Here is a 23,202-nt window from a genome sequence, read left to right as displayed (position 1 = left end):
GTAAAGATCATGTTCCATTAAGATATTTTGTAAATTTCCTACTGCAAATATATCAAAACTCAATTTCTGATTAGTAATATGCATTGCTAAGAACTTTATTTGGACAACTTTAAAGGCGATTTTCTCAATATTTTGATTTTTTTGCACCCTCAGATTCCAGATTTTCAGATAGTTGTATCTTGGCCAAATATTGTCATATTCTAGCAAACCATACATCACTGGAAAGCTTATTCAGCTTTCAGATGATGTATAAATCTCAAAGTTTCAAAAAACCTGACCCTTATGACTGGTTTTGTGGTCCAGGGTCACATATTTATTTGTGTTCATTCACTTTATCACACAGAACAAAAATATAGAGCAGCCATTTGAAAAATTAAACTAAATTTCCCTCACACACCTTAATGTAATTGCCAAGTAGAAAAAAAAATTGACTGTTTACACTAACTTTTAAAATGTTTTATTTCTATCTACATATATTTAGGTTTTTTTTTTACTTTTTAATTGTAGATTTTATCATGTTTATGAAATTGATATGTAACTTCCATTTATTTTATGAATATGCATCATATCTTATGTACTTGCAGTTAGTGTATTTATGTTCATTTTGACATGGTCTTTTAGATTTTTCTTATAGAGGTATATCAGTTTTCACACCCTCACTCTCAACTTCTATTGTTGTTTGACTCAAAAAAAAAAAAAAAAAGAATTTACTCATCATCTCCCTGCCGTTCCCATGGCAACAAGAAGAAAAAGTGTCCAAGAAACCTTTCCCAGAATACTGCAAAGAAAAAGGGAAAATTAGGAAAATGCAAAGGAGAGCAGTTGAGCGCTTGTACAACAATAGCCATCTGGTAATATAGTCCTTGCACCCTGTAAAGCTGCTCTGATACATTTTTACACAACATGTATTACACATATCTATAATTATCAAACCTCAGAGTACACACAGCCTTAATGCTCACAAGCAATTGCACAGACTTTTCAATGGCTATTACTGGCTTTTCAAATAAAACACCCACAACACAAAAAATTGACCTTGATTCATCAACACATATTCAAACAAGCTTACCAAAAAATTACACAGAATTCTTTAAAACTTGTCTCTTGGAAACTTTCAGCTGTTCTTCCAAATGTTTAGTTATTTTCAAATTCAGAAATCATGGATATAACAAACAAAAAAGCCTGATGGACAATTACACGCATGCAGCAACATAAATTACAGAATGGCAATACACTTACGCAAACAAAATGTTTCAATACAGTCATATATTTTTTTTCATTTTTAACCTTCTTGACGTGCTTTCAGAATAATTTAATTGATGGCCACATGTACGGAGTGCAGTGTTAATACCTTTTGCGAGAAAATATCCATTTAGACGACAGTACATTTTAATCAGGTTACAGGAATGTGGGTGGGTGTGAAATCATAATTATGTGGCTCGTTGTTTGTTGTATTTATAGAATTTGAAATCATGAGTCCTCCTGTGGATATTTCATTTGTCTATCAGTTCATTTTCTGCACCCGTTTATCCAATGTACGGTCACAGGGCTGAATTATTTTACATACAGCAGAACTGGAAGTGGCTTTAAATCCCTTTCCAGATTAGTAAACCTCAGTACTTCTTAGGCATCTCTTTTGTTTGTTATGATTGTAAGGTGTACTTTGATGCTTATGCCCATACTAGACCAGTTTATTGAGGTTTACTGAAGGTGTGGCCTTCTCTTGTGTGTGGCAACTAATTTGTACCTAATTGTAACTGTGCTCATTTATTTTGAGGTGAGCACATTCTACATTCTAAGATCACCAGTCACCACCAGGTGCACATTGGTTAGACAGGCGGTCCAAATTTGTGTGATATCAAGGTGACAATGCTCTGCTGCACTCCACTTCACACCACTCTTCTGTTATATTGACAAAATTTTCTGTTTCAGTCGTCTAACAGCTCTTGTCAGGCAGGCTTTACAGTTTACAGAAGCTGAATATGAATTTCAGTGTGACACATTGGGGTAAAATGTGCAAGATACACTATACTGCCAAAAGTATTGGGACACCCCCTTCTCATGAACAGGTTTGACTACTTTCATCATTTCCAAGAGTACAAATCTTAAAGTTTGAGTGTATAATAATATTCTAGGGAATTGTGCTTCTAATTTTACAGCAACAGTTTGGACAGCACCCTTTTTTATTCTAACGTGACAATGCCTCTGTGTTTAAGGCAAGGTTCAAAAAGAAATGATTGATTCAGTTAGTGTTGAATAACTTGACTAGTCTGCAGAAAGCAAAGTCCTAATCCCAGCTGACCTTGAGCCAAAAAAACTCCTCCCCAGTGGGATATATTAGGCAACAGTTAATTCTTGAATTTCATGTGTCGGAAGCAAGAAAGCTGGTGGCAGTGACAACTGGGTCAGAGCATCTCCAAAGGGGTTTTCCTAATATGCAGTAGCTACCTACCAAATGGCATTTATGTGGATGTAACTTTAACACATGGGCCATTCCACCGAATGGGTACCATTTCTGTCCCCAGGACATAACATGTACAAATATGCATAAAGATTAACTATAAAATACATTTTATTATTAAGCAGAGTGTTCTGCACATTAATCTGACTGCAAATTTAAAATATTTAATTTATAAAAAGTATAAAAAAAAACATGTATTTATGCATGTCCCCAGTGTCTAACGCTACATTTTAACATGAGATATAATGTTCAGATATATTTCTTCATAAATCATTTTTATTTTGCATTTTTGTATACCTCCATCTGTGATTTAAATACATTTATTTCAAAATAAATTTATAATAGTTTAAAATACACACTTTAGTTGTGTCCCCAGGTTTTCACTCAGTCCTGTTACCCTATCCTTTTGGCCTTTTATCCACGCTGTTTTTATCCAGAGAAAATTTATGGTTGTTCCTGCATTGTTGTTTTATATTATGACAGAAAATGTACTTGCAATTTCTGTCCTGTGGCAGAACACTGTAGACCCAAACATGGAATGGCATTACAGTGTGGTCTGCGCTACCCAATCTCCACGGAAAAACTGAAAAGGAAATATTTGTTAAGTTTATTATTTTTAATATCATTTTTAATTTTATATTTTATATGCATTATTTTTCATTATTTATATCTTATCTCATAACCCGTCCTCTACCCCCAAACATAACACTAACTAACACTAACTAGACTTAAATAGAAACATGATTTGGCCTTTTTAGCAGTGAGGTCAGCTCACTAGTCAGTGTTTAACACTCTTCACTATATCAGTGCAAGCAGTAATACCTCACATGTGCAGTCAAACCTATATACTAATATAATGGATATTCATTCCTGTTACCCAGTTTTATTCCTGTTACTAAATAGTTTTTTTTCCTAAAATTAAAAAAATTGGTTTGTGTACTTTAGAAAAATACACCTTGTGTAGCTAAATAGTGATTTTTTATGATAAGTATTATTTTTTGACCATGAGACCAACAATTTCTTTAACATAAACACCTGCCTGAGGGGAAAATAAAGGAATTTGTTCACATATTATTAAACATGCTTTTTAAAAGACAAAGTTTTGGTAACAGGACTGAGAAAAATCCATCCATCTTCTACTTTAAAATTCTGTAAAAAATTAAATAAAGTTACCTGAGATGGACCAGTACAGATTTTGAATAGTTAAATATGTGTATTACTAGATTCCATCTGAAAAAAGCAAGAAAATAAACATTTTTTTGGAAGAGTTTTGGAAGCAAATGGCACCCATTCGGTGGAATGGCCCACGTACCATTGTTCAGGAACTGTTTGAGGAACAGAGAACAAAGAGGGACAAAGAGTTTAAGGTGTTGCTTTTGCCTCCAAATTCCCCAGGGACTCATTTACAAATTGCTGCAGTGAAACTGCCCTGGACTTTGGGTGTCCAGTCCTGCTCCTGAAGGGTCAACATCATGCAATATACTTCTCTGTAAGCTTCTAGTAAGTCTGAAGACCTTGATTAGCTGGTTCAGGTTTAATTTGGGTTGGACCTTAACTATGTAGATCAGCTTGCCTTCAGGAACTGGTTTGGACATCGCTGTATGATCAGATGTGTGTACAAATGTGTTATATAAATGAGGACCCAGATCTCAACCTGACTGAACGTCTATGACAGGGCTGTCCAAATTCATTCCTGGAGGGCCGGTGTCCTGCAGAGTTTAGCTCCAACCCTAATTAAACACACCTGGGCCTATATTCATGTTCATGTTGCTCCTAGTGACAAAATTCTAAGAAAATTCTTAGAAATGTGGGTGTTTCCTCTTGAAATTAAAGAAAAACATCCTAGAAAATAAAAAGTAATTCAGAAAGCATCTTAACCCTTGAAAGAGGTCTTAAAGTCCAAAATTGTTAGGAGTACAGACAAGTATTAACTATAGCTATATCTTTCTTTTTCCTCTGTTCCCTTTAAAACAGCGTTCCTTAAATTTGGACCTGGAGGGCCACTGCCCTGCAGAGTTTAGCTCAAGCCCTGATCAAATTTTCCTGCCTGTGATTTTCTAATTATCCTGAAGACGCTGGTGAACTTGCTCAGGTGTGTTTGATCAGGGTCTGCAGGACATTGGCATAAAAATCTGTGGACTTAAGCTCTTACTCTTTTTAATAATTCCTTCCATTCAGCTGGTGTTCTCTCATATGACTTTCCCCCAATTATTATCAATGACAATTTAACATATATATATATATACTTTTTTTTTTTTTTTTTTCAAATTGTGATTTCATGTCCTTGTCTTAATGCACTAAGACTTTCTTTTTTTCCTCGATGTAATCACTTTACCGCTGACAAGGAATGAAACTGTACAAACAAAAGTGTAACTGTGACACCCCCTCGCGGTGAGTCTTTGGACCTGCTGGTGAAACAATAACACTGAGGCGGTTACTAAATATTAACACTCCGCTCTGTCGGCAGATTCTTCTCATCACATTATGTACCGTTAAACCTGTCGATGGGAACAAGATGTACGTATTTGTTTATGATTTGGCCATGAGAACCATGTCGGTAATAATAACAAAATTACATTTTTTTTTTTTTTATTTGGGAAGCAAATAAATATTTGCCAACATTTAGCAATATCGAAATGAGTGTCATATGTAACTGTTCTTAGCGCTACTGACATCAAATTTTGACTTTTATCTGCTACATCAAAGTTGTTCAGAGAACTACAACTTATCCCTGAACTCTGTAAATGCCACATACAAAAGTACTCAAACCTCAGTTTAAATGTACATTTATTTATTTTATATAAAATCACATACTGGCACCTCAGCAGGCCATGTATGATTTTACATTTACAATCAGTGGTGTTGTATTTAAGTTTGGCTGTAGCCCTGCATGCTCTAGAGGCACACTGGTAAAAGAAGTTAATTTTTTTTTTTATAGGTGGTAGACAAGCTGCAGTGTATGCAAAATGATTGGAAAATACTACCAAATGATTACCATTCTCAGGCTAGGCTGAAAGTCTTTGAAGAGGAAAAACATTTTGTAAGCACTGTAATTGTACAAGACAATACAAAACAAGAACAATACAAAAATGTCATTTTACCCTCCCATATCTCTGCACTCAGAGAGGAAATGTTACCAGGTTGAATTCAGTCAGTTTATTTCACACATTTAAAATTAGAGCTCTAATACATGATGCAGCAGAATACATTAATGGCTGGGGTTGTTGTGAACAACTGTCTTATTCTGTGACAGATGTTTTTCTCTGGCTAAGGATGATGTCTTTAATGTCTCTGGTGAGACTGTGAAGCTCTTTCTGAAGGCTCTCCATGTCATCAGAAACAACAGAACCGTCTTCGGCTCCCTCCCCCAGATTGCTCTTCTTCTCCGGGCCGTGACCCTGCACTACCAGCTGCTTGACCACCAGACTCTGGTACTGAGACAGCAGCTTGTGCTGCTCCTAAAACATACACAGGGACAAATATATAACTTCTGTTGATTCATTATGTTGAGATGTGATAAAGCACTTTTAAGGTTTTGTTCAGTAATAAATTACATTTTCAATTAAAAAACAGGACTGCTATACTAACTATGCACAAACTTATGGTCCACTACATTTTAATATTTATATTTAGCATAGCATCTGTATATTACAGGTGTGTTTCTACACACAGCTGTTTTTTTACTGTAGGTTTAGGGGACACGTGGTTACCTCAGGAATCTTGCTTTGCAGGAAGCCGATGATCTGCGGCACACAGCGTCCAGGTGCATGCAGCATGCAGTGTGTGACGTTTTGAAAGAGCAAGACGCTGGTCAGATGCAGCAGAAGCGCAGGGTCTTCTGTATCTCTCAACTGCTCCGACAGAGCCTGACGGTGCACAAAGAGAGACTGCCTGCAAACACACACACAGAGCAACCATATGTGAACCTTGTTAGACAATGACTGCATTTGCTTCTCAATGGACTCAGCCTCTCAGCACTGAGCCTCGTGACGCACTTCTGTTTCAAAATATTATGGCTCAGTTATTTCCGGTTATGTACATTTTCAGTATGCTGTAATCATCTAGTTGACTTAAACGCCTAATAAAATGAGAGTTTGTGGGATGATTTCAAAATCTGGAAATTTTCAGAGATAGGAGAAGACATATTCTGATGATTACTAGTGGCCTAATCGCAAAGTTGCTGTGTTTGTGAGATCTGATGAGTAAGATCATAATGAACCTTTATTTAACTGTATTAAATGTTAATCACTATTCTCTGTCATCATTTCACTGTATGTAGCCTACTGCCAAAATATGAATATTCAAAGTAGTTGCATTGTTAACATGTTAAAAATTATTTAAATGTTTAACATCATTAATTAAGGCAGTAACCGCACATTCATTCAGCCATTTTAAACAATGGAACAAGCAGTATGGGCTCGGAATAAGAGCAGCAAGGCACACAAACAAATTAGCCATGGTTTTACTACAAATAAAACCAAAAATTGCAATTGAAATTAAACCATATAACCACAAATTAACTCGGGTTTTACTACACTGATCATAGTTTAACGATGAACTATTTGTAGTAAGTGTTGTTATACATATGGTAAAATGGAAAGAGACATGGAACTCTTACTATAGTAAAACCATGGTTAATTTTCATAACAGTCAAACTCATTTACAACTGTACATTCAACAGGTATGAAATATGATCAGTAAAAGAAAAATACTGTTAATGAGAATATTGAAGAATGTGAATAAGCAAACAGTACTGACCCTTTAAGAGCTGCACACATCTTGTATACATGCACGCCTCTGTTTCTTTCTGTTTTACTTTCACTTCAGACAAAACCAGCTGTTTATAATGTACACCTTGTGTGTTTTCGACACTAACTTAAAAAAATTAAGACAACTTAGTTCAGTAATCAAGCGCTTTTTGACAGGTTTTTAGTGTGCGCGCACCATGCGAATGAACTGTTTAACTGGCAAGGCTTTAAAACACATGCAAATAATGTACTTTTTGTGACTGCGAATCAGTGTCCTGCGAGTGTAACTCTACCTCTGAGTAAATTTTACGTGAATGTGTCACCTTGTACAGTATTTTGAGACGGAGTCACCAGAACCGCAACTTATAGAATAACTTACCATGATACTACGATATTTCTTCAAAAGCAGATTGTGGAGAATTTTTTTTATAATCCACAATCGAAAATTGTCATATCACACACCCCTAACGTTAACTTTAGCCTCTCTAAAAGCAATGCAATGCATGACTCCTTATTTCCTACTGTTACTAGGTGATCATTACAGATGCAGTGTTGAAGAATGCAAGTGGTTATACCTTTCTCTTTTCTTGTCGCCTTTCTTAAGAAGAAGTCCGCACTCGTCTGCACTCGTCTCCAAACATGACAAAAAGTCTTCAATGGCCTGCAAGTGTCGAAAAAATTCTGTTACTTTGTTCTTCTAACGTATTACAACTGACAGTAAAATACAGTAGAAATGTAGTCTTTCACATTTTGACATGTTCTTTAAGCACAGATTCCATGTTGTGATCCAACGCACCTTTCCATTGAGACTGTTGTGCAGCTTCATCAGAGGAGATTTAACTTCATCTGAGAGCTTTGCAAGAATCTTCAGCCTGATCTGCAATGCAGTAACAAACACAGACACAACACATATGTAAAAGAGACATATATAGGCATTGATAAAAGTCCTGCTCAGATCTGATCCAAACCTTTTCCTCAGCAAACACAAAGGTACATATTTCAAATGCTTATTTTTAGCCATTATTGTTGTGTGTCTAGTCTAGGGTTCAGTTCAACCAAATTAACTAATTACAAAGTAGAAGCATGGTAGCAAAGTAGAAGTTTTTTCATGCATGGACATGGCTTCTTCATTGGCTTCTTCATAATTAAACACTGGGTCTGTGGTTCCGAATACTTTCCGTGTGATTCAATAGTACATGAACGTGCATCCTAGAGCCTGTGCTACTCAAGCTTTTGTGCTTAAAAAGTATACAAATTTTTATTTTTCGAAAACAATGACCGATCGTTTCGTTCTTAAAATCGTGATTCTATAAGATCGTTCTTCCTCGGCTGGGATCGTTTAGAGCCCTTTGAAGCTGCATTTAAACTACATTTTGGAAGTTCAAAATCGGGGCACCAATGCAGTCCATTATATGGAGAAAAATCCTGAAATGCTTTCCTCAAAAACCATAATTCCTTTACGACTGAAGACAGAAAGACATGAACATCTTGGATGACAAGGGGGTGAGTAAATTATTTGTAAATTGTTGTTCTGGAAGTGAACTTATCCTTTAAGGCTGTAAAATATATGTATATGTTATTTAATTAATATAATACTGAACTATAAAGTCATGCTTTTTACAGTCATTTAATTAATTAATTAATTAATTTTTTGTGCAGTTCTTTAAAAGTCTAGAATTTAAGCTTAAATATCCTGCAGATACCCTGGTCTCGCAAAAACCATAATTTGTTTTTATAATTGTCTGGACCTCGGCTGGTGAGGAGGGTTCATTACTGGACCTCAAGTTGTTTTAGTTGAAGACCCCTGTTATAGAGAGTCTTATTAAACAATATTCTTTGCTGTTCCTTGGGAATTCTTCAGCTTTTATGAACTGCCGGTTTCTCCGGTAGTAGGCGGAACTAATGTGCAAACAGCAATCTCACTGGCTGGCACTTACCTATTATAGCCCCTGAATTTGATTTCAGCAATTCAGTTTGAGTGAACACAGACAACGTGATTAATATTCATGAACCTAGAAGCTCATTAATTCATAGTGCGTTTTTTATTGTTATTTATATTAATATTATATTTATATTATATATTTATATTAATAGTTATATTGTTTTTTTTTTTTTATCTTTTCAGTATTATTTTTAGTTTTTCTAATAGAAACACTAAATTACAAATATTATCTGAAGCATCACCACCAGTCCTAAGTTTAGTCAATATGACAAATATGCATTCATACATGGTTATTCTAATTTCTAAAGTTCTAATTACTAAAGTTTGATGCTAAATTATCATAATGTCATATTATAATGCTTGACTGACTGATGTTAAGTGCACATTCAGATATTTAAAAAAAAAAAAAAGTGCCATTAAGCTTTATATACCTGGTGAGTAAACTAAAAATGTCATTAATTTCATTTAAATTGAGTTTATTTAGCATATTTAATATTGGGGGCATCCAAGTTATTTGGCATATTTTTTTGAAAAGTAAAACAATAAGTACTTTTCCTGGTAATTAGTTACTTTTATAATGATGTAACTCAGTTACTAACTCAGTTACTAAGTTGTTATTTGTGAGAAGTAACTAATTACTTTTAAAAGTAACATACCCAACACTGGTTTACAACAAATTATTTGTAAAGAATCTTTTTACTTTTTTACTTTTGACAATTTTGTTGTGTTCTACAATTGTTGTTTAATGTACAAAATTGTTAATAATCTTGCACCTTCACCCTTGAAAGAATTTGTTTTCTCTTGTACTGAAAACAAACAACAAATTAGAGCCTCATCAAGAGTTGATTGTGCAGCGAATTTTAGAGTTACCGATTTTGGTCGTTCAGCTTTTTCTGTAAGAGCTGTTAATCACTGGAATAATTTACCAATTTATATTAGGCAGTGTTCCACTTTAGCACAGTTTAAGTTACAGTTGAAAATATGGTTAAAGATGAATCAGGTGTGTGACCATTGAGTATTTCTGTATCTTGAATGGCTACATAACTTTGGTGAGTTGTAAATTTGTATACAGTTTTGAAGGGTGATGCTTTGTAGCATTTATAGGGAAATAGGGGATTTTATCATACATGGTATTATATCGATGTTTCTGTTTTATAATTTGGTTTGGTACTCTCATGCCCAGGGACAGCAGATGAAATTTAGCTTTTTAGCTAATTCTGGGGCAGTTTTTTTGACTGTCTACTGTCCCTGTCAAATAATGAATTAAATAAAAAAATTAAAAAACAAATGAAGAGTTTTTGTGAGAATGCAGAACTCATCCTAACATGATTAACTGCTTTAGTGACTATACATTGAACACTTTGTAAATACAATTAATTCTCTTAGTATCTGCTAAGAGAACCAATGGCCACATATGTACTGCAAAATTTCAGGACTGACAACTGCATTTACATGACAGTCATAATAAGTAGCGAATATCTCAGAGAAAGCAGAATGCCTGGCCACAACGCAGACAAGCGGAATGCAGACAAGCGGAATGTAGACAAGCCTATACACCTGTGGTTTTCTTATATTAAGACATGATATTACGATCTTCACAAACTTTGGTAATTTGTTAAACTCATTTAAACAGCCTGACTGCTTAAATCTGGCAAATTATTATAATTACTGCCATCCTAAAACAACCCCGTTTATCACTGAATATTTTTTTTTACTGTTTAATGCATCTGATTACAGAAGTTAAATGTGCTGTGAATGCTGTTTAATAATGTCCAGATTATGGAATAACAGTTGACTGTACCTCAGTGGTGATGGCAGTCGAGCTGTCCGAGGTCATATGTTCAGCTGCCACAAAGCTCAGCAGCACATTGGTCGCATCTGTACATAGAGTTTTCAAAACATGCCTGGCAATGGTAGCCTGAGTATCATCTGGTAGACAAACAGAGTGAGAAACGTCACAATGCTGTCATTTCTGTACACTGTGTATAAGTGACGCGCAGATGGTGGTTATATCCGCGGGCGCTACAGATAATCAGCAGGTCGGGTGGGACGGATAAAAAAAAATGCATTTTGTTTATTTGTGGGTGGGTCATGCGTGGATGAGATAAATCAATAATTACACAAATATTAACTACATTTTCTAAAATATGAACCTGTTTTAAATATTTTTTTTAATCAGGCAAATGATTTCACTTTTGTGTGTCTCTGTGTGTGTTCGCCTGTTCGAGAAGTTGTTCCAGGTGACATTCCAAATAAAAGTTGAAGGGAGTTATGCCTGTTTTAATGCTATTGAGTAGGGTAATATGCAGTGGTGTAGTGCAGTACCCACTTCTAAATCCCCTCTGATGCGCACCATTCAGTATAACATGAAACATGTTTGATGATTGCGCCTGATGCGCCTGATGCACCCGCGCCCGCACCAGATTTGCTGCCTGTTCATATGCAAGAGCATGTCAAGGGAGGCATGCTGAGTAGTAAAATAATAATTATCACTGATTACTAATTTGAATCATTAGAACGAAAACAATATCTTAAAAATGAAAAGAATTAGGTTTTTTGATCAGACATTTCCTAAACTGGGTGAAACTTTTGTCCACGGATCCAGTAGTAAACACCCAACCGATTTTATCAGAGATTGCGGAGAGTCACGTCCAATAGCCAGTTAACGTTATTCCTTTTAGTGTGGATTTGGCTTAAAAGCACGAGTGATTGAGCTTATATAAGTGTGCAGTGACGTGCAGATCAGCTGAATCCATCTTCTGTTAAAAAAAAAAAAAAGCATCCATTCATCATATCATCATGCAAAACTAAGTATTAGAACAATTGTAAATGACTATCAGGTGCGGGTCGGGTGCGGTTATCTTAATCAGAGAAAAATGTAGGTGTTGGTGGGTGGTGGGCGGATAATTTATTTGAAGCTGCAGATTCGGGTGACGTTTGAGCTCATCCGCGCATCTCTACCGTGTATGCTTGATGCCTGAACCACTATAAACAGTATGCAATATTTTTATCTACAGAATAACTAAACCAGATAATTCCAGACAATTTTAAAATTATTTGAGATGGTAAGTGAGAGGTCACTTTTTAGTCCACAAATTTAATTTAAAACTCAAAGAATGAAAGCTAAGGAGACAAACCTGAGAAGAGTTTGGTTCCTTTCTCAAACAGGCGGATGTTGTTGTACAAGTTGTTGATCTCATCCTGAAGATCCTTCATGTTTTTCTTCCGACTCCCTCCTGCTCCAGCTGAACTTGTGGACATGAAAGCTGCGCTGACCACTTCCTGGTACATTTTACTCAATGGCCTGGCAAAAAAAAAAAAAATTGTGGAAAAACAACAACGTCAAGGCCTGTTCACACCAATACGAATGTGAGATAAATAATTTAATTTGTATGAGCAGCTGTCAATGCATCTGTTCAGACCAACAATTGCACAACATGCCGTTACTGTGACATTTTTTTAATAGAAAAAAAAAATAGATGGTCTTTCAACATATTCCAATTCCAATCTAATCAATCTGTGCGAGGTGAAAATCAGTACTTTAAAATTTAACCTTAACTATTGTACTTTAACTTTTTCATAAACACTTGATGCTTGTAAAAATGTCTGTTCTTTGGTCTCCATATGCTTGAATATGAAAGCTTGAATATCATGATTTGAACCTTTGTATCTGCTCTGCTAGTTCCTGCAGCATCTCCTCAGAGCTGTCACACACTTTCTCAGCCAGCACCTCTATGATCTCCTCTACAGAGAGGAAGGGCATGTCTTCTGGCTTATTTTGACCTGTAACACATGCAAGGTCACAAATTAAAGCAAGAACTACTGTTTCATATTACCATTAGAAAATTTACTAGAAAGACGTAAAACTTGCAAACGTTAGTTAACATAAGCAATAGCAAACATGAAGTAATAAACAATACTTCAGGTTAATAAAGGCTGTAAATGTCTATATGAAGTTGAGGTCAAAAGTTTTACATACATCTTGCAGAATCTGCAAAATGTTAATTATTTTACCAAAATAAAGGGATCATACAAAATGCATGTTATTAGTACTGACCTGAATAAGATATTTCACATAAAATACATTAACATATAGTTCACAAGAGAAAATAATAGTTGAATTTATAAAAATGACCCTGTTCTTAAGTTTCTTCATACTATTTTGTTTAGCGATAGTTGTACAGTAGGTAGTTCAACTGTTCAGGACAAACAAGGAACTCATGAACAACTATCACTAAACAAAAAAAAAACACAACAACATGCATATGTAAAACTTTTGATTGGGGCTGATTATTTTTTCTCTTGTGGACATCTTTTATGTGAAATATCTTATTCGGGTCAGTACTAAATTAAAAAAAAAATATTTACATTTTTTTTTATTTACATTTTGCAGATTCTGCAAGGTGTATGTAAACTTTTGACCTCAATTGTATACAAAAGCATTTTAACAAGTTAAATAACAGAAATACAAATAAATATCAATTTTTTTTTTAATTAACAGTAAGGTATTCATAGTTAGTTCTTGATACCCAGTCCATTTTCTTTTACTGAGTGCTTGTTAACACAAGCCCAACTGAGTTCATACCCTGAGAGATGTGTGTCATCTCTTCATCACTGTCGCCCTCCCTTTTGCCCTTCTTTTTTGTTTTGCGAATTCGGATCTCCCGGGCATTTCCACCTCCACCTCCTTTCACGCTTCCACTGCCCTCTGAGGAATATAAAGCCAAAAGCCGGATTTTAATAAACAGCAATTTCTTTAGTTATAAAATATGAAAGCCCGTTTCCGCCACTGAATAAAAAATAAAAAAGGTAATTCCAACTTTTAATCTCACGATTCAGATTTTTTCCTTGCAAATTCGGGTTTACATCTCGCAAGTCTGATTTTTCTCAGAATTGTGAGATGTAAATGCACAATTGTGAGTTATAAAGTCCTAAATGTTGCTAGATATATAGATTTTCTCAGAACTGCGAGTTTGTATCTCACAATTCTGACTTTTTTTTCTCAGAATTATGATACAAACTCACAAATGCAAGTTACAAAGTCCAGTTCTGGGGGGAAAAAAGACTGATATGTTCACAGAAATGTGAGTTTATATCTCACAATTCTGACTTAATAACTCGCAACTGCCAGCTTATATCATGCAATTGCGAGTTTATATCACGCAATTCTGAGGAAAAAAATCAGAATTGTGAGAAGTCGCAATAACCTTTTTTTTTTTTATTCAGTGGCGGTGATGGGCTTCCATAATAAAAATTATAGTAGAAAGAAGAAGAAAAAAAACTATCCGAGTGATGTAAAATAACTGATACATTTTTTCACCTTGTGTTTTTATTATTAAAACAAAGTTTGTGCAGAACATACTGAAGGGCTAGCTACTAGCTTTTAGTCTGCACCAGAGCCATTAGCCATGAATGGCTTCTCACTACTGTTAAACTGAAGCAGGTGGGATTGTGGGGAGAAAAAACATTTGCCTATAACCTTGAGTGTAATGTTTTTGGTCCATCTTCCTGGAGGAGTGTTTAACCCTTTAAAAATTCATTTTGTCAACTTAACACACTAGCATATACATGGCTAAAAAGCAGGCATGGACTAAAAGCCACAAAATGAAATGAGTACTGTCTGTCTGTTCTGCCCTGCTTTGCAAGTATCTGAAATAAACCCTTTTTACCCGTAGCCTTCTTCCGGCGTTCGTCTCGTTTGTCTTTCTTTGAAGAGGCTGAAGTCTCCAACAAAAAAGATGCTTGTTTGACATCATCCTCCGTTATCAGAAACACGGGGTTATTCTTCACTTCCTATTGTTAAAGTAGAGACGTTAAACAGTTTTAGTTTTTTTTTTTTTTTTTTTTTAGTTTTTTGTAGTTTTTATTTATTTCTAGTTAATATTTTAGTGCTTCAACTTATTTCAATTAGTTGCCAAAGCAACAATACTAATTTTCATATACAACTGAAGTCAAAATTTTACATCCACCTTGCAGAATCAGCAAAATGTTAATTTAACCAAAATAAGAGGGATCATACAAAATGCATGTTTTTTTTTTTTTTGTATTACTTTTTGTTTTATTTTCATTTGATTTTATATCTGAATATTTCACATAAAAGATGTTTACATTTAGTCCATCAGAGAAAATAAAAGCTGAATTTATAAAAATGATCCCGTTCAAAAGTTTACATACCCTTTATAATACTGTGTTGTTACCTGAATGATCCACAACTGTTTTTTTATAGTGATAGTTGTTCATGAGTCCCTTGTTTGGCCTGAACAGTTAAACTGTGCGCTGTTCTATAGAAAAATCCTTCTGTTCAAATGTTTTTCCCCCCCCGGCTCATAATGCACTGTGTTTCCTTCTGAAGCATAATGAGCGTTTGAACCTTCTGCAATAGCTGCATGATTTTTTATAAAATCAACTATTTTCTCTTGTGGACTATATGTAAATGTATTTTATGTGAAATATCTTATTTTTAGTTAATAATAATAACCCTGCTTTGAACAGCATAAGACAAAGAATGAGAATCTTAATTTTTGGGTGAACCATCCCGTTACCTTACTTAAAAAAAGGCATTTAAATCAGTCATTCATATTTATATCAACATCAAATAAAACACATTTAGCTGGAGTAAGAAAGTTAGAAAATATATATACATTTGCCTAGTAGTGGTTATTTAAGCACTTGCCACATAAACGTTTATTAAAATTAGTTCAAAACCAGTTTTAGCTGTTTAGCTATTGCACTTTATTGTGCAAAGACAAATGACCTTGAACTTGAACAATAAAGCATGGAAAAAATATAATTTTGTCATTTTAATATAATGTGTGCAGGTATTCTAGGTGTATTGTGTACAGAAAAAGCTTGCATACCTTCTGCGCTTTCTGTTGCATAATATCATCAAACAAAGAGATACATCCTGCTACAAACTTTTCGCTGAGCACAGTAGTGGAGAGAAGCCTTGCACTGGACTGCACATTCATTGCCCTCAGCACTTCATTTAACAGAATTCCAACATCGTTCTCAGACAGACTGCTTGGGATCAATGGCTAAGCAAAAAGAAATTGAATTAACTTTAAATTTATGGAGGTATTTTTCAATAAAAAACAAAATAAAAATGATAATAAGCTAAAAAAAAATGTTGCATGACCGTACCTGTAGGTCTACCCAAGTGGCTGAGCTGACAGCCTCCTCCACTGAGGCCTCTAGCTGATCTACAATGGCTTTACCAACACACGCGGATTTGAGAAAAAGCAACTTGCTGGACTTAAACCGCTTCTTTACGTAGCTGACTGGATCAGGTATTCCCAAGCGGGTCAGCGCGTCAAATTCTGCAGGAAAATAAGACACAACTGGACTGAGAAGAGCTTTACAGGATTGTTCTCAGTTTAAACATAGTGTCAGTTACCACAGAAAGTTAATAAATAAAAAAAAAACCTACAAAATAAATACAAAGAGTTTTACTGAACAATTATGTTAATGCTTTTACAATTCACAGTTTGTCTTCACCACAGTACCCCCATTCACTTCCATCATTAGTGTTTTTTTCTGGGTCCCTATTCTTGGAGAAGGCAAACTGAACATTTTAAATGCATAAGCTATATATTGCCATTCAAAATAAACACACCTAAATAACCATTCTGTTTGAGAAAGGACTCAACCCAAGTGCTCTGGGCTTTGGAGTAGATGTCAGGAATGTAGATGGCTTTATCCTGCCTGCCTCCAACCACGGAGCCCTTCAAACGGCCACTGTAAACCAGTTCTTCCAGTACCACTGATTAACAAGAAAAGAACAAACAAGCAGTCTATATGCAGAATGCTCTTATAAGAAACGACTGTGTAAAAAAAGCCAACTGCAATACTTACAGTACAACAGATTCTCCTGAAAACCATAGAGATTTACCAAGTTGCTGATCTGTGTAGGCCTATGGATGGAAACCACAACTGTTAAAATACCACATAGAAATCCATCTTTAAAGACAAAAGAGACTTGAAGGAAAAGGTAAGACATAAGAAATGGAAGCTAGAGGTTAAGGTTTATAAAGTTTTATGGATATTTTTCTTACACAATCACATCGATTCACTTCAGAAGGCCTTTATTAGCCCTCTGGAGCCGTGTGGAGTACTTTTTATGATAGATAGATGCACTTTATTGGACTATAAAAATCTCAACACCTATTCACTGCCATTATATTATAGAATAATAGAGCCTGGACAATTTGTAATATAACTTCAACTGTACTTGTCTGAAAGAAGTCGAAAGTCATATACAGTTAAATCAAGGGGCAATTTTAAATTTTGGGTGAACTATCCTTTAAGAGATTTGTAAAGAAATTTAATGTGCTTTGGTTCAACACATTTATATGGTTAGTTCATTTAAATTCATCCTGACTTCAAAACCGATAAAATGTCTGAGTTCCTGTTACCATATCTCATGTGTACTATGAATGAGTGCTGGTCAATGATATATGCAAATAAAAGCTTAAATGAAATATGTTCATCATATTGACTTTTAATGAACAGACCCAAAAACTCCCAGGATTTGCTAAAATTCATTTGTCGTTTTGAAGATGAACAAAAGTCTAAGGGGTTTAGAATGAGTAATTTTAATTTTTGGTTTAACTAACCCTATAATAAACAGGCTGATATCAGCACATTATTTTGATAACTTAGTAAAATTCAGTTCACCTCTTATTATATTTTTTTCCATTATCTAGCCCATGATGCAGAGGGTGGAGTTGCTTACCTTGTGATGGCACTGAACAGACCACATATGCAAGCTTTGTGTCGGGACAGGAAAGCTTGAGTGAAGATCACTCCCCTATTGTACTGATCAATCTGACCTTGGATTATTCTACCCAGCCTCGAATTCAGCTCCTAGCAGAGTGAACATGTTACACTGTTAGAGAAAGCAGTCAAAACACCACCTCACTACAAATGTGTTAGAATAGAAAAGTTATTATGAGAAAAGAAATTTTTTTAAAGTATTTTTTTTTTTTTTTTAAAAACAACAAATAAATACTATGATATAAAATTAATTAGCAAATCAATTATGCAAATGTACTAAATTAACTACTTTCTAGAAAAGGTCAGATGTTCTTGCTTCTGCTGAAGCACACACTATTTTAAACCATGCTGTGAAACCAGGGATCATCATTATGTGATCTGTGTACACAGATATACAGACCACCACAGATACACCACAATTTGACAATCACTGTAATTCCAAAACAAACAGGTTTACAGTACCTGTCAGAATTTGTAAACATTATGATTTTTAAAGGTTTTAAATATTAGCAGAGGATTAGAATGATTTATTAGAATTTATCAGAATGATTTCTGAAGGATCATGTGGCATTGCAGACTGGAGTAATGATGCTGAGAATTCAGATTTGCATCACTAGAAAAACTTACATTTTACAACAGCAAGCAGTTATTTTAAATAGCAATACAATTTCACAATATTAGTGTATGTGTCACAATATCAGCCTCGGTGAACAGAACAGACTTAATAAAAATATTTAAAAATCATTCTGTTTCCACACAGGTACTGTACACAGCTTAATCAATGTTCCTCATAAAGATGCATTCTAACAAGAATCATAAAACTTCACACAGACTGGACTAACCTCAGTAAGAAAATCTCCAGGTAGATCATACGTTTTGCAAAGCTCTGCAATGTTCACTTGTCCAGCCTCCTGGAGTTTATCATTCACCTCCTCAGCAAGCTGATCTAAGTATGTTCTTTACAGAGAACAAGCATTAAAGGAGAAATTTACAAGAAACTGCATGACACATAAGCCACCTACAAAGTTTACTAACATATTGACAAAACGGAAAAGCCTTTTTAATAGCTTTCCCTCAACATCCTAAGAGCATGTATTAGGTTTTCACTTACTCATCGATCAGTTGACCCAGTATGAGTTGTGTGCCTCTGTCTGATTTGGCAATTTCACTTGCTCTGCTCTCCACATGCACCAAATCAACATTGAGGATCTGTAAGTAATATAAAAGAATGCTTAAAGGAATAGTTCAGCCAAGAATTAAAATGTCCTGACAATTTACACACCCTTAAGATGTAGATGCTTCTTCATCTGAACAGATTTTAAGAAATTTAACCATACTTGCTGACCCATTGATCCTCAGCAGTGAATAGGTGCCGTCAGAATGAGAGTTCAAACACCTGATAAAAACATCACAACAATCTGCAAGTAATCCACATTACTCCAGTCCATCAATTAATGCCATGTGGAGTAAATGGTTTATATTATCTGTGGAAGGCGTAGGATGGTAAAATGTTCGTTCAATCATATCCCTGGGTCTGAGGACTATGGAAAAAGGTATTTTTTTTGCATACCTCCATGCACACAGTTTACACAGACATGATACGCCTTCAGAGCATTTCCTTACATTATTGCAAACTGAGCGAGAATGGAAAGTGTTATTCTTGTAATATTATGCGCATTGTACTGTAATGTTTTCTCACCAGTAAATGAGGCATTAGGTAATCTGACAGCATTGCATTTAAACCTCTGCCAACGGCATCTCTTATCGTGTCACTGGTTAGCCTCGGGTCTGCACACGTTCGTGTGTTTTGGAGGAGGTGGACCGGAGTCATGTGGACTACTTGTGGTTTATTGTAATGTTTTTATCAGCCGTTTGGACTCTCATTCTGCTGCACCCATTCATTAAAGAGCATCCACTGGTGAACAAAATGATGTAAGCTAAATTTCCCCAAATCTGTTCCAACGAAGAAATTAATCTACATCTTAAATGGCCTGAATATATTTTTCTACAATTTTTTAAAAGAACTGTGCCTTTAAAAAAAAAATATTCATGTATATTATCTACCCCCTTTCTTAAGATGCATATAAAAACTATAAAATATTGATGTTATGTTACATATCAAACCAACCTTTTGAAGATCCACAACATTAATCCTCCCTTAAAATATAAAGCAAAATGTTAGATTTAAGTAGTCATTTAGCATACTCTGTTATTCAAAGCGGCATACAGTAGTACACTTACTAAAGGGAAAACAGCGGAGCTGAATCAACTGCTCACGTATTCTACTAACCTCTCTGCATATACAGCTCATCGCGCATTTCTCGGTTGATCTGAGCAGGAGTCACATACTCTTTCCCATCCAGAGTGTGAACCACATCTAACTTCTTATCCTCCACCAGCTTGGACACGATCTCAATGCAGTTCCTCTCAGACAACCTGAATTCAACACACAAAGAAAATCATTGTGACTTAATCTACAGTTAACAAAAATTCTGAGGTCAAATCTTACATGACAAATCAATAGTGCTATTTCTTACCTTACTCAAAGCAATTTGAAATTTCTTATAATGGAACTCTCTTTTATTAACCCTATAAAGCGTACTGTTATTATATCTAAACATGATTACAACTTTGCATCTTCTACAAGTTTTCTGTGCTCTGGTTGATAAAATAAGCAAAAGGCCTTTTAGTATCATTCTAAAATTTTCCACCATATGGTTATATTACACATCTTTTTGCCATGAAATCTTACATGATTTTATAAAATAAACGTAAGAATAACTTTTATACTGTTATATATACTTTAAAATGAACATTTACTGGGCTGAAGCAAATTAGGTTTACGTTTTAAGAAAATCATGTGTACAGTAATGATGTTTGATAATACTGATGACGTTTTAATGCGCGATCAGTGTAGCAGGAAACTGAGTCATCAGTTTTAAAAATATTTTGCGGACCAAGACACTTGTCAGTTTGCAAATTTTGGTTCACCATACACTGATTTAAGACATAAGAAACTAGGGGGCTAGAGGAAGCACGGCATTGGATTATTCTGCAACAGCAGGAGCAACAACAACAACAACAACACGTCTTTACCTTTGGACAGTATCTGCAAACTGAGCTCTCTGAAAGTCCGCAGCCAGACGCCTGATTTCCTCCCAGTCTGCCGCCATGACTTCGCTTATTTACAAAACTAGTGTTCTCGTTTTACTAAATCATTTAATTAAGTCCTGCTTTTTAAACCAGCTCTAAATAATCTCACGCTGAAACTTCAGTAATACAATCCAACCACACTGAAGGGAAAGACACGTCAGGCTCCTGTAAACGTCAGACGGAAACGCACAAGGGACAAACTAAGTGCGCGTCACCCGGTGTCAGTGCGCATGCAGAAAAATGCCGCTTTTATTTTTGCATTTTGTACATTCTTTTTCTTTACAAAGTTTTGTTTTGTTATATAAATATGTTTTATTTGGTTGCCATAGCTTTTCTAAAGAAGACAAGGACCAATATTATTTGACAAACTTATTTATTTTTCTTGCTAAGCCCTACTTTCCTGTTTTCTGTAAGGACATTAAATCCTACCTGGACACTCTTCTTACATCCAGCAATTCCAAAGCCCTTAAAACTGTCTCATTGTGTCATTCTCATAATATTTTCCTGATTTTGTAACCTGTATTTGTATTCTCAAATGTACTCACCCCTGGCATTGGATTTTTGTTTTGTACGTTCCCTACAGCATTATTAAAAAAAAAAAAAATGCCGCTTTTACTTATTAAAATTGTTATTTTTATTATTTGACTTATTACATATTGTCTAATTAATCTCAATAATACACTTGTATATACATTTGAAAAAAACAAAACAAAAAACAACTAAATAAATAATATTACTTGCATATTTGAATGTACAATTTGTGTACAATGTATCTTAGTATAAATGTTCTTTATTACTGTTGATAGGTATATGAGGCTATTTCTTGAAAATTTTCACTTAACTAAAAAGCAACATATCAGTGTCCATATACAAACCGTCCTGTCACCATTTTTAATCTCATTTTAAATCTTGAGCGCTGGGTTATTCAGCCTTATTATTATTATTATTTCTGCACTATGTAATATAGCCTGCTTCTTTATTTTTCAAATGCTTTAAATGTTCAAGAAATATACACATTATTTTGCAAAACCCCTGCAGTACTGCTGTGGATCCCTAGGTGTCACCGAATCCCTTCTGAACTTAATAACTTGACATTTATGTTCAATTCATTATTTCACAATGCTAGTTTAGACCACTTTCTTAAAACCATTTCTGCATGTTATAGATGTTTATAATGTTATGCATGAATGAAAACAGCAATCCCACTAAAGACAGAATCTCACTGAAGACATTTGTATATTATATTTTACATTGACATTTTATATTTAAAAACATACAATGTGGTTTTTACTTGATAATATAAAAGAATAATCTCCTTTTACTTTGCACCACATTTCACATCACTTGTCCTTGTTCCTGTGTGCCTTTATAACAGGTCCTTAAAAGGTCGAGTTTATTCAGCTGCTTTTTCTGTGTTCTGCGTCCACTCTTTTCTTTTCTTATTGGCTGAGGATAATCTGTGACCTTGGACAGACTTGTGACATTTAACAACACATTTTTCAAAACTGCATCTCAAAACTGAACTGTAACTGAGCTCAATCTAACTGTATTGATTTACAATACATAAGATTTGTTAAAACAGTTGAAATAATGATAACAAATGTCTTCAAATATCGTGGACAGCTAAAATATGTGAGCTTTTATGTTTTTTTTAAAGTGTGTAAAATTAAATGAAAAACTTACTTGTGTAAGACACAGCTCTGTATTTATGATCATAACAAAACAAATCTCAATGTTCCTAATTAGAAAAAAAAAAAAAAAAAGAAAGCTAGAAAGAAAGGGTGCCTGGATTAGGACAGGTCGAACAAGGTCGACAAGTCTCAGTTTGTTTGTTTTTTTTTTTAGCTTTGTAAAGTACAGAAAAATTCAGATCACTCTATGAACATTCTTTTAGGCTCTTGTGGTGTTGTGAAAGATGTTACCAGATACATCTGTGTTGCAAATTGAAAACACATTATTTTGAATAGTAGTGCAAGGTGGTTAGTGGTTGTTTGTTTGTTTAAAAATCAAATCACATCACAGATTGTAATATTAGACTCAAATCTGTATTACATTTGATACAAAGAGCCACAAAGAACAGTACTGTGTTGCTAAATTTTTCACATATATTCTTGAGGGGAAATGTT

General features: G+C 34.7%; 1 protein-coding gene across 1 annotated transcript; it reads right to left on the bottom strand.

Annotated features, from left to right (window-relative positions):
- Window positions 1-5,231: 5,231 nt before the first annotated feature.
- On the bottom strand, window positions 5,232-21,269 carry ufl1 (UFM1-specific ligase 1). The gene is made up of 19 exons (XM_051139006.1): window positions 21,020-21,269; window positions 20,214-20,359; window positions 20,052-20,080; window positions 19,035-19,132; window positions 18,766-18,880; window positions 17,883-18,013; window positions 17,003-17,061; window positions 16,764-16,910; window positions 16,292-16,467; window positions 16,009-16,185; window positions 14,821-14,944; window positions 13,737-13,859; window positions 12,814-12,934; window positions 12,289-12,455; window positions 10,953-11,080; window positions 8,006-8,086; window positions 7,785-7,870; window positions 6,172-6,352; window positions 5,232-5,919 (listed from the first exon to the last, which is right to left on the bottom strand). Exons 1-19 carry the CDS (start codon window positions 21,094-21,096, stop codon window positions 5,701-5,703), a joined length of 2,385 nt encoding a protein of 794 aa, XP_050994963.1. The 5' UTR covers window positions 21,097-21,269; the 3' UTR covers window positions 5,232-5,700.
- Between the last annotated feature and the right edge of the window lie 1,933 nt (window positions 21,270-23,202).

The sequence above is a fragment of the Labeo rohita genome, chromosome 20 (genome assembly GCF_022985175.1).
Source record: "Labeo rohita strain BAU-BD-2019 chromosome 20, IGBB_LRoh.1.0, whole genome shotgun sequence".
Lineage (NCBI taxonomy): Eukaryota > Metazoa > Chordata > Actinopteri > Cypriniformes > Cyprinidae > Labeo > Labeo rohita.
Note: the sequence above shows the minus strand (reverse complement) of the source record. Positions and strands in the feature narration are given on the sequence as shown.